This window comes from Solea solea, chromosome 12 (assembly GCF_958295425.1).
Source record: "Solea solea chromosome 12, fSolSol10.1, whole genome shotgun sequence".
NCBI lineage: Eukaryota > Metazoa > Chordata > Actinopteri > Pleuronectiformes > Soleidae > Solea > Solea solea.
The window spans coordinates 4,586,823-4,599,874 of NC_081145.1; the positions used below are offsets into that span (position 1 = coordinate 4,586,823).

Genomic DNA, 13,052 nt, shown 5'->3' on the forward strand with positions numbered 1-13,052 from the left:
GACCATCAAGTGATATACAGTGCATTATGATTGTTTTTAGAATTAATGTGTATTTGATAAAGTAAACATTTTTTTATCTCTGGACTTATCATGGCAGGTAAAGCTCTTGACTACACGAACAAAGCTACTGGAGACTATCCTGGGATGACTACTACTCCTTACTCCCAGGTTTCTGCAGCTGGTTTTGGTGTAAATAGTGTTCTACGAACCTCAGATGGAATTGTTTACTCCTCTGTTGCTGACCCAGTTCCATCCACATATGCAATTACAACTCAACCAGGCTCTGTCTTTAGCACCACCTTAACTCCTACATCAACAGTCCAAAACCAGGTATTGCCACATCCGTATGGCTTCATTCCAACTACAGACCCAGGACAAATAATTCCTTATGACACAGGTCTACCTAAGGAGCTCATACCCCCAGCTTTGACTGACATTATAACAGGTTATCCAGATATGTACTCTGATATTACCCTGGAAGCGATTGCTGCCTCTCTTGATGCTTTGGCCTCTTCTCCAATGTTCCCTGGCCTAGACAATACCAAGATGGCCCAGTATCAGATGGAGAGGGAGATTCTAGAGCTAGAAAAGCTTAAACAGCTATGTCTTGCTGAGGAGTTGGAATGGGAGAGGCAGGAAATTCAGCGTTACCGTGAACAGGAGCAGCTTATGGTTCAAAGGGAGCTTGAGGAACTTCAGGCACTAAAACAGCAGCTTCTCTTACAGCAAGAGGAAGAGCACCATGCACACATGGTGGCCCAGCAGGAGACCTATGCCCAGCAGAAAGAACAGCTGCAGCAAATCCAACAACTCCAATTGCAACTCCAACGTCAGCTAGATGAGCATTACGGTAGCAGTGGTTCTACAGGAAATCTCCTTGATGCTAAATATGCAGGAGTGGGAGACAGTGGCCAGTACTGGCCAGTCAGAGATGATTCTACAACTCCATGTATTGGAACATATTTAGAGGAAAACCGAGACCAACTTAGTTTAGTAAAGAAGCCTCAAGCTGATCAGGACACAGGGAAAAGAATAATTGATAGTGGAGTACAGACAGATGATGAAGACTCAGCAGAGAAGCAGCATGTAGGGAAGAGAAAGAAGAGTAAGAGAAGTGCTGAAAGCTCAGCTCAGTCGGATGATGAGGACCAAGATGAGTGGGATACTCCTTCAAAAGCTCGACGACGCTCTCGAAAACATAGCAGTGATGGGAAACATGGCTCCAAGGTCTCTAGCATTGCTATCCAGACAGTAGCAGAGATATCTGTCCAGACTGACCACTCTGGAACTATCAAACGTCCTAATGTCCAGATGGACACGAAGGTGGAAATCATCAAACATATCTCAGCTCCAGAGAACTCTCAGAGAGGTGGCAGTCTGAGCTGTCAGACGGACTCAGATAGAAGACATGTACCTATTGATGTGGGCTTCAGTACACACCTAACAGCAGATCTCCCCTCTAAGTCTAAAGTCTTTTATACTACAGTCTCCCCACTATCCCCAGAAAAGTCTCTTGGAGGCCAGAGAATGTTAACTGCTGACCCAGCTAGATTTTCCTCTGGTCCACGTATATTGAAGTCTGGTCAGAAATCGCTATCGGATCCTATGTCCCTTAGTCCTTCAAGAGAAGACAGGATGGGTGGATACAGTGGAGACATCTATTCTGTAAGTCATTGCAAAATGTAAATTAAAGAAAATTCCCATTATTGATAAAATATTTACTACAAAAAAGTTGCTGTTTCTTGTAGAATGATAAGATACATAACATGTATATAATTTTCATTTTTATTTTTATTTTTATGTTAAATAATAGGGTCGAGGCTCTTCTACTGGCTCAGGTAAAAAGGTGAAACGGACACTACCAGACCCTCCTCCTGAGGATGAGTCTCTGACAGGACGGTCAGGCTACAGCACCAACTCTGCACGTCGCCGCCTTGCCCGCAGTACTACAATGGCTCGTGCAAAGATACTGCAGGACATTGACAAGGAGCTTGATCTGGTGGAGAGAGAATCATCCAAACTTCGCAAGAAACAGGCTGAGCTAGATGAAGAGGAAAAGGAGATTGACGCCAAGCTGCGGTGAGTTACTACAGAATAAACATCAACATATTTCAAGTCTTATACCTTCTTTCAGACCCTGTAACACTAATTCATTAACTATAACTGTTAGTAATAAATTAATATACTATTAATTGATTACTACCAATATCATTGCATTTTGTCCCTCTCCTGAAATCATCATTCCTAATTCATCTGCATGGTTCCCCTTTTACCTTGATAGCTTATGGGCTAAAAGGCTGCCTTGACATCACTCAATGAGACCTCTCTACACTCACACATAGTAAACAGGTACAAATGTGTGAGGACCTGGAACATATTTGGCTGTAATGTTAATAGAGTGGTTAAATTCTAAAACTAAAAATAAATTCTAAAAATATTTTTTCCTATTTTATAGGTACCTGGAGATGGGTATAAATCGGCGTAAGGAGGCCTTGCTGAAGGAGAGAGAGAAAAGAGAAAGGGCCTATCTCCAGGGGGTGGCAGAGGAAAGAGATTATATGTCAGATAGTGAGGTTAGCAACATCAGAGAAGCAAGGGGTGATGGCCTGGAGAGACCACGGACGGCTCCCCAATCAGAGTTTGATCAATTCATCCCTCCGCAGACGGAAGCTGATTCCCAGTACAACACACTTACTAGTCCCTACTCACACTATGCCCAATATGTTCCTCAGACCCAAACCACAAGCCACTACACCCAACAGAATCTATATGAGCAGCAGTCCCTTTACCACCAAGTGTCTCCTTATCCAACTCTATCTTTGTCCCACGCCCAGGCTCAGTCTAGCAGCTACCAACATGCACTGCTCTTGCAACAGGGAAAGCAGCGACAAACTACTCTGTCTGATTTAGAGCCCAAGATCACCACCAACTACGAAGTAATACGCAACCAGCCTCTGCTAATTGTGCCAACCTCTACAGAAAGTGGATATGGAGTTGCTCACTTGGGGGGCAAGTATGGTAGCTTGGATTTGAGGCTAGGGATAGAGGAAAGGAGCATGGCCTCTAGTCCTATGTCCAGCATCTCAGCTGATTCTTTCTATGCTGATATTGACCACCACAATGCGAGGAACTATGTGTTGATTGAGGACATAGGGGAGCTTACCAAGGCTTCAACAGGGCTAAGCAACACTGGCTTAGGTTCTGGATTCAGTTTGCCTGATAAAGAGTTGTCCAAAGCAGACAGGCTACTCAGAGCAGCAGAAGTCAGGCGCACAGCAGAGGTAAATACTGCCCTATTACATCAAGTGTATAGCTTTCTTATCATGTAAGTTACAGTGTAAATGCATTTTGTTCACTTGTTTGTGACACATGAATCTCTCATTGAAACTACATCATTGAGAAATTAAAAAATTAAGAACTGCTGTTTGTGTTACTCCCATGATGCACAGTAGCCTATCATATAAAGAAAGCAACATTATGGTTGATTAAAAGGGCACTGATGAACTGTTTTAAAAATAAATCTAGGTACAGCCTGTCCCTTCTGTTTGTCATAATCAATTATTCTATACTTATAACACATGAAAGCTCTTAAACACTTCTTTATATTTTCTTCATTTAGGTGGCAGATTTTTTAGGCACAGCCCGTCTTCAAGGTTATGGTAAAGGAGAAGATGACACTATGGAGGAACCATATGAGCTGAAACTACTGAAGCAGCAAATCAAGCAGGAATTTAGGCGAGGAACTGAGGGGCTGGAACACTTGACAAGTCTGGGCCTACCCCAGTTTCTCCCCAGTGACAGCAGTTTTCGTCACTTTCCTAAAGGGGAGAAATACAGCATTGGCAGGCTCACCCTTGAAAAACAGGCTGCAAAGCAACTCCCAGCAGCTGTGCTTTACCAGAAACAGATGAAGAACAAAAAGGCCCTAATAGATCCTAAAGCAGTTACAAAATTTTCTCCAATTCAGGAAAGTAGGGACCTGGAGCCTGACTTTGGAAGTTACATGGGATCTGGGGCCTCCTCTGTGACTAACCTGGCTGCTAGAGCCAGGTTGCTTCAGGACGAAATTACATTTGGACTAAGAAAGAACTTGTCTGAGCAGCAAAAATATTTGGGCTCCTCTCTGGGGGCCAACCTAGCTGGTTCTCTTAATCTTGGGCAGTCCATTGGATTGGGATCTGCGATCAGGGCCACTGCCCACGATGATGGCACCTACCCCAGTGGCTCACGTTCCCGTCCTTCATCTCGCCCCTCCTCCCGCCCTTCTTCTGTCTATGGCTTGGATCTTTCTATCAAACGGGATTTATCTAGCTCCTCGCTTAGACTAAAAACGGAGGGAGAGGTCCTGGATGCAGCATTTGCCTCTGGCATGGCCAGAGCAAAGCCAACTAGTTTACCTATCAGCCAAAGCCGGGGCCGTATCCCCATTGTGGCTCAGAACTCTGAGGAGGAGAGCCCTCTGAGCCCAGTGGGGCAGCCTATGGGCATGGCTAGAGCCTCAGCTGGACCTCTCCCTCCAATCTCTGCTGACTCCAGGGACCAGTTTGGGTCCAGCCATTCCCTGCCAGAGGTACAACAACATATGAGGGAGGAATCTCGAACACGGGGATATGATCGAGACATTGCATTCATCATGGATGACTTGCAAGGCGCCATGTCGGACAGTGAAGGTAAATGGATCCTCAGACTGATGCAGCAACACGGCTGTTTGGACATGCTTGTCATGCATGCTGATGCTTAGTGGTCTGACTGACTTTGTGTACTAAATGGTTCTTTCTCAAGCATCTGTGTGCTAAACTGTTGTTGATTGTTTGTTTCTGTATTTCCCTTTGTCACAATAAATGAAACATTAGTATATTGCATGCATGCTCACCGATACATAACACTCTTTGCCTGAGTTTATGTATGTCACTAATCAGTTATATTCATGTTTGGTCTTTTATTTCATCAGCATGCTTTCTCTTTGTTTGCATCAGCTTTCCTCCTTAAACTTAAAGCCCAGTGTAACAGCATTACAAGGCACAAAATCTTTAGGCTTAAACTTATTCATACATGTAGTCGACATTACAGCTGCTTTAAAGTGAAATATTTTATAGCCATCCTAAACAGAGTACTTAACTGGGAACATCAGTGAATTTGTGGCAGATGTAAGTAACTGTGAGACAGTAAGTAAGAAAGTTGCTATGAATTCACTTCTGTATACATTTATAATGAATGCTTGTGGCATATAATGGCAAGAATAAACATAAGTATTTTTAAAAATATATATATATTTATTATATTAGAGATACCGTTCAACATAGTAACAATGTAACATAAAATCATCTCAAATGTAAAGTGCCTTATACTGTACATACACATAAATTCCATATGCTTAATCACCAATACTTATTGTACAAGTTTAAAAATGTATCAATTGTTTGCATCTAGACTGTCTGAGATGCTTTATAATCACCTGGATGCTGTTTTAAATGCTAAATCCTCTGTTAGTAGACTTAAAATGAAGGTATGACATGGAATATCTGGGGATTATCTTGTGATAATCCCCTCCCCATCAATCTACAAAACAAAGCACTTTATTTGTTAGAAGTAGGTCAGTGCCACAAATATATATATATGTATATCTGTATACAATTTGTATTTACTATTCTGAAGCATCCTTTAGCTATTTTGGAGAACAATAACAGCAGCACTTTGAAAGGAATACTGCCAAGCCCTGAAATTAAATGTACTGGAGTTTATTGCATTCCCTTTGTGTTGTTATTCCTGGTCTGTCAGGGACACCTACACATTTAGGAGTAATCTAACAAGTAATATAACAAGTTTTTGTACATTTTAGCTCTCTCTTAAGGACTGTTGTGTCATAATCCACGTTCAGCATGATATCGTTGTGTCTCAGTTGTGTTGTGTTTACTGTATCTTTCTTATTATATTACTGTATGTCTTTTATTTTCTATCTGTATCTGATTTTGCAATCTTGCATGTTGTCTGATTTATGTTATTCCCATTTCTGTCTGAATAAAGTGAATGTTTTGTGCTTGCTTAATGTTGCTGTGGATGTCTCATTGCTATGAGAGATGTCTATGTCTTCTAGTGATTGACAGAAAATATTGACATGTATTAGCTCCATATTTGTTAGTGTGGGATTGGCAGAGATTCGAGAGATCAGATAATTATGTTCCTGTAGATATCAATACACAGTATGAAATTCAGTTCATGTTCATAACATTGTAATACTGAAGACCGTGAGAATTCAATTTTTAGAAATAAGTGAGACACTACAGTAAAAAGGCCCTTGCAAAACACATGGGGAAGGATTAAGAGGGTTGTGTGTCCATGCTGATTATCACACAATGCATAATAGTAACACATGTGTTTTAAGACCATTTTATAAGGAATCATTAGAGTTTAGCTCTTGATAAGAAGATGATGTATGTCCATCTGCCTTGATTACAGCACTAAGTGAGTCCATGCTGGCTTTGAACAGAGATGATGCCAGAATCTTTCATGAAAGTATCAGACACGGTAGAGTATTTCCTGGTACTGATTAAAACCCTTTATACCACTATGGCTCAGTCTGACATAATTTTTAGAGAATTTTTGTTTTGTTTTACTTAACATGTTTACATACCATAGTACTTTTACTGACAGGTCAGACTGATAGTAATTTTAAGTTTGCAACTTTTATTGAATGCTTATACAGTGCATGTGCTCAAGTATACTCACAATAAAAGGTAGCACAGTTTCTGTAGTTTGTTAGATTCAATAAAACATGTTAACACATTTTTAAATATACATATATACAACTTTGTATCCTAGCTGGAGGCCCAAACTGGAATATAGAAGGTGAGGAAGTGTTCAATTCCCATGTAGCGACACTACGCCTCCATGCCACATACCATGGTTCTGAATAATCCACCTTTTCTGGTTGATTTTCTAAACCAGACCCATTCTGGAATGACCCACATCTCAGTAGTATACAATACATGTCATTTAGCAGATCAATACATGTCATTTAGCTGTACTTGACATGACAAATCCATTCTGGAATGAACCCCATCTTAATGGCAATTGATCTCTTATATGTGTCATATACCGTATTGTAGTGATTAGAGTTACACATCCTTCTGGAATGACCCATTTCTAGTATTCATGTTCATGCCAAAAAATGTGTATATGATGTGACCATGCACAAGTGTTACCAAAAAAATGTGGTAATTAAATATAAATTACATTACATATATGTATTCTGCAAATTCTGAAGGTTGATGCTGACACTGTTTACTAATGCTAACGATTAATATGTTCGCCAGGCATTTTTACTCTTCTGTTTGTGTTGAAAGTTACACGTTTTCTTAGCTTTGCAATAATGACAGTAAAGTTACTACCAATATGCTTCAGATTATCATTATATTGTGCTTGGTACATTTCATGGTTGAACACTGTATTTGATATTGTGGTTTTCTAAAATTGGAGTGAAAATACACAATGGGACAACTCCAATCCATAGTATTTTGACTGACACTGTTTAATACCTTTCAACAAAGTTTGCCAAAGCTTCTTTCAGCGATAATGTTTCATACACAGCAGCTATGAAAATGGGGGTGGAAAAAAATATGCATTCTGAGAGCATTGCATGATATCATAAGCATGCCAAACTCAAAATGTTGCAAAGGTGTTTGCATCATATCAGCTAAGAGATGGAATGGATAGGGTGAAACAGGGTTTATACTCCTCCGAAGTACCAAAGATTTCCCTGCCCTAACACAAGTGAATGGATGCATGACTAACTGTGTGACACATACTATTTCCAAATGATGATTGTGCAAGAATAATTGCTGCCCAAGTAGTCATTACCATGTTTTAAAGGCTGATTTATCAAGCTATCAGAGATATTTGTGCGATTGATTGTATGAACATGGTTTTTAACCACTGCTTCTCCTTGTCTAGCCTACCATCTGAGGAGAGAGGACACAGACTGGTTTGACAAGCCAAGAGAAGGACACCTTCAGGGTGGAAACATGTCAGACAGGAGACAGGTGAGCATTCCACTTTCAATACTTTCCAATATTGCTTCCTAACCCTAACCGGAACCACTATTGTTTCCATACTGAGATCTTCAACTTGGAAACCCTTTGTTTAGGAAACTAATTTTCTTCCTTAATATCTCTATCAGATCAAACTGGTTCCTTATGCCTTCCCTCACACTCGCACCACGCTTAAGAGAGACCCCATGGACACCAGTGTGTCAGGTATTAAGAAAACAGACGTGTCACACTGGTGTTTCCGTGCTTATTTACTATGATTGTTTTGCTAATCAGTTTACTTTCCCTCAGGGAACGGACTTGGGATCTGTGTCGTGGGTGGCAAAGACATTCCCGGGGGCAGAGGAGAGATCGGAGCCTACATCGCCAAGGTTATTCCTGGCGGTGTGGCAGAACACACAGGAAAAGTTGTCGAGGGTAAGTTCAAATGCAGTTCAAATTTAAGATGGAACGTAACATTTCAATTATATTATGAATGAGAACAATTAAGTATAAAGTGTAAGGCATTATTTCATGGGGTCTTTCAACTGTTATTTATTCCCTAAAGGTCACTGTCTGTCTGAATCAGTGAGTCGAGATGCATGGCTGCAGCAGCCTTCTGTGTTGTGGTCTGTCATGTCTCGTTCCAACATTGCATCTAAATGCAGAAAAACAGCCTGTGAACTCCTTCCTCCACAGCATTAGGCTCTGTTAGTCACTAAGCTAAATTTAGCATCTTTATAGACACATACTCATACTCGTACTCATACTCATGCTCTCTCTCTCTCTCTCTCTCTCTCTCTCTCACACACAATAATTAGCCCAATAATCCTTTAAAAACTCATTCAATTCTTATTTGCAGTTAAGAGTTTTAAAGTGATTGCTCTCACGAGGGTTTATGGTTTGGATCCTGAATGGATGGAATATAAATGGAGATTCTCACAGTTTGAAGATATTTCCTTGGTGTGAAATTGGTTCATAGCTCTCTCCTCAGTGGAAACTCGACAGACATGACTTTTGCACAAGGGAGGGGCGTGAAGGATGATCAGCTATTTTTAAATAGCTGTTTAGGTAGGTAGGTAGGTAGGTAGGTAGATTGGCAAATAGTAACTGGTCAGGCTTGTGATTTGGTGTTTCTTCCCACTGAAAGAAATTGGCAATTGTTACATGCCTTAAGGTGCAAGAAGAAATAAAGCGGGGGAGGATATGATGAATTAGACAGAGTGAGCATGTGCACTGGCTCATGCAGAGCCGGTTATGGAGATATTAATTCAAGCCTTTATTGTTGCAGCAGCTGCTGAGTTGCTTCATAAGCAGAAGTCTAATCTAAGGACCTGCAGGTTTCGGTTGTGTAAGTGAGGGCTTGTACGCTCTGCTCTGCCCTTGGTTTGCAAGTTTGAGTTTGCAGTGTAATGAATTTTTTTGACAGAGGTTGCTGTGCTGTGTGTGTGTGTGTGATGTGATAATGTCTAAGTCAACATGAAGATGAAACTCAAAATTAACTAATCATGTTGCTCCTCTTGTCCCAGTACCAATCCATTTCTCTTTTTTTTGTATCTCTGCAAATGGCTCCACAAATGCCAACATCACCAAACCCTGTCTTGTTCTCCTCAACAGATTAAAGTATTCTGAGATGGTACCATTTACCATTTTATTATATTTAAGTTAAAACCAATTTCGTTAAATTTGAATTTTTGTACTTGAGCAATTACCAAAATACTCACTTACTCACTATTATTGTATTGTATTGTGCAATGTATTTATATGATATAATGCAAAAAAGAGACTCATTAGATAGAAATAGTAGTATTTTATTTATTAGGGAAGTAAGTTGTGACCCGTATTTAGTAAATATGTGAGGTGTTAAGAGGCACAGTGTGTGACATCTAAGTCATTTGCAGTCATCATCTTACTATAAAACATTAAACAATTGATTTAAGACTAGTGTTACTATATTAGTGCATATGCTGCTGTATTCAGAAAAATCATGTCTGGTATTTAGAGATGAGGTGAAGCATTTTTGCCCACAGTCTCTGCATCTATCTGCTTTACCTTAAATGCACCACAGGAATGCAGGTACTAGAGTGGAATGGAGTCCCTCTGATGGGAAAGACTTATGAAGAAGTGCAGTGCATCATGGGCCAGCCATGTGCAGAGGTGGAGCTCTGCCTGAGACTGTAAGTTATACATCTGTCATCATTACCCCTCTGTCCCACTGAAACTCTTACATGTTTAGTCACAATATGGTGTCTCTGCACACACACGCCCTCCTCATCCCTCCTTTCTCCTCTATCCATCCCACACCCCTTCATCTGTCAAATATCACTCAATGACTGATTACTGCTAAGAAAACACTGGTTGATATTCCTTTATAAATTTCCTGTATGCATCCAAACAGCGACCTTAATATGCTGTCTGACCCTGAGCACCCACAAGCCCTGGAGCACCATGTCCAGCTTAAGGCTGGTATGTACAAGGATTTGTCGTTGTGTGTGTCTGCATGCACGCATGTATCTGTGTATCTGTTTCACCTGCGCACAGTGAGGATTACGATGGTTGTTTGTCTCTGAAAGGTGGCCAGCGTTCACCGGGAGTGGATCCTAAGCAGTTGGCAGCAGAGCTGCAGAAGGTGTCCCAGCAGCAAGGTCCTGGTGTGGCTGGGACAGGAATTGTGCCTGGGGGTTTGGGTGTCCTGTCTGCACTGGAGCGTTCGGCTCTTCTCCATTCCGGAACTGGATCGGCTGCCTCCAGTGGTGTGCCGAGCCCTGGTCAGCCCGCATCCCCTGCCATAAACAAGAAACAGCGACACAAGGTAGTGGATTTGACTTGACAACGTACCTGCAATATTATTTGATTGTCAGTGCATGATCAGTCAGTGGTTTAGTGACTGGAAGGTTGTCACTTGGCTCCGCTAGTCTACATCTTATGTATATAATTAAAGACTATTTATCATTTGTGAAGAGATCAATTTGTCAAAAGAAAAAAAAACCCTCAACTGACCACTTTAGTAGGTACACGACTTCAACTGTTTATTACATGACAGCAATTCAGTACGTGGGCATGTAGGCATGAATTCAAACTGAGCATAAGAATGAGGAAGAAAGTTCTAATGGTTTATTGACAGAAATTGAATATATTACCGACAAGTTTGTTTGTATGTCGATAATCAATTATATACACAGACACTTACAGATAAGAAAGGGACTTGCACACTGGACCGTCATACTTATTGGTAGTATATTGGGTTTCTTCTAACAAAACCTCCTAAATATCACATGTTGGACCTTTGAGTGACTTTGAACACGATATCAAAACGGGCTGATCTGAATATTTCAGAAAGTGCTGATCTAAGGAGAAAATATCCAGTGAGTTGCAGTTCTCTGGGCTTTCACTGCTTGGAAATGATAGAAAGACGACACTGATTCAAAGAACCATTCATTTTATGTCACTCATACTTCATTATTAGGTGTCCCCTGTGCCTAATAAAGTGGCTGTGTGACTGTAACTATCCACATTGATATATTGTATAAAATAAAGGTGTATTAATAGGATATGTACTTGGCCGCAGTCTGTGTACCCTTGTGTGATCCGTCACACACCTTGGCTCCAGTAATTCCATTAATATTACATCAAACACTTCTAAAGGGCAGTGCCCTGTGAAGGTCAAACGGTGCAACTGTGTTCAGCAGATAGTGACACACCAATTATAATAGATCATGAAAGCGCTGTGGTCGACGACATGACCCTGGTTATATGAGCTCTCTTTACTCTTTATGAAATGTGCTATGGCACTTACATACAAGAAGGCTTCATTTTTAAGCAAATGTTTAAATGTGTCATTCGGGAAACACAATTATAGTGACCATTAGAGTTTAAATAGGTGAGCGCTGGATGCAAGAAAGTTACCGGAACAAAGAAGCTGCACTAGTGTTACACTGTGTTCATGCACACATGTAAATAATACACATACATTACTGTCTCACCATCTGTTTTATTTGAACAAACATCAAATATGTTTTTTTGTTATTTTCTCTTTTCGTGTTTTCTCGTGTCAGCAACTGGTGGAGACTGAAAGGGAAAGTGTGTCTGCTCCGAGCAGCAGTGGAGTTGCTGACGTGAAAAAAAAATGGTTCACGTTTGTGTATTAAAATAAAAATAGTTGGTGGGACAGTTATGTATGTGTATATAAATGAGCATGAATGCAGTGCAACATCACAGAAGTGGAGAATTATCACATTTTAAGAGTGGTAGCGAGCCCTTTTAGGGTCAGCAACAGTGTTGTAATGTCTGACCCACAACTCTGCGTTCCTGCAAATAAACTTGGCTGTGAAGCATGCATTTTAGTTTTACATGTTTCTTTTTTTTGGGCAATATTTCAAAAGAGTCCTATTTACGTCAACGGAATCCCAAAGGTAATTTCTAAATGTTTTATTTTAGGTTAAATGGAGTATGTCTGTGTTTGGTCAGCCTTGAAACGCTTCACTTTTTCACACACACACACACACGTAATTTAACCCTTTTATTTGCTTTCTTTTTTCAGCCAGCAGAGGTGATGAATTTGCCTCACCCCATCACTGGAGAAATTCAGGTAACAAAACACATTTTAACTGCAACAAAATGGAAGATAGAGCACATATGTTGAGTTTGGCTCACACAGTCTCTATGTTTTTGCCCCTCAGCTCCAGATCAACTATGACAGGAACCTTGGAAACCTGATCGTTCATGTCCTGCAGGCTAGAAACCTAGCCCCGAGGGACAATGACGGCTACTCCGACCCCTTTGTCAAGGTCTACCTCTTACCAGGGAGAGGGTGAGTCCTGAGTGTGTTTGAGTGTCATGTCTGGTCTGTCTTGCCTTTTCTGCTTCTGTGTCTGTCTTGTTTTCTCTCCCCCTATTTCTTTCTGACTTTGTATTGACTGTGTGTCATATATGGAACTGACTAACTTTCCCGAGTTTGTCTGAGAGAATGGGACAAGACATGATATGAGGCACTCATTTTCAGTCATTTGGTGGAGTCTTTACCGATCA

The 13,052-nt window shown here is 40.8% G+C and overlaps 1 protein-coding gene across 1 annotated transcript in view; it reads left to right on the top strand.

Annotated features, from left to right (window-relative positions):
• Positions 1-13,052, top strand: part of pclob (piccolo presynaptic cytomatrix protein b) — an 82,599-nt gene that overhangs the window by 50,663 nt on the left and 18,884 nt on the right. The window contains exons 15-28 of the mRNA XM_058645444.1: positions 98-1,665; positions 1,814-2,079; positions 2,456-3,281; positions 3,620-4,670; positions 6,457-6,525; positions 6,820-6,846; positions 7,951-8,039; positions 8,177-8,252; positions 8,337-8,462; positions 10,093-10,201; positions 10,423-10,490; positions 10,598-10,836; positions 12,565-12,612; positions 12,704-12,834. Coding sequence (XP_058501427.1) covers positions 98-1,665; positions 1,814-2,079; positions 2,456-3,281; positions 3,620-4,670; positions 6,457-6,525; positions 6,820-6,846; positions 7,951-8,039; positions 8,177-8,252; positions 8,337-8,462; positions 10,093-10,201; positions 10,423-10,490; positions 10,598-10,836; positions 12,565-12,612; positions 12,704-12,834 — 4,693 coding nt within the window. The remainder of the gene's footprint in view (positions 1-97; positions 1,666-1,813; positions 2,080-2,455; positions 3,282-3,619; positions 4,671-6,456; positions 6,526-6,819; positions 6,847-7,950; positions 8,040-8,176; positions 8,253-8,336; positions 8,463-10,092; positions 10,202-10,422; positions 10,491-10,597; positions 10,837-12,564; positions 12,613-12,703; positions 12,835-13,052) is intronic.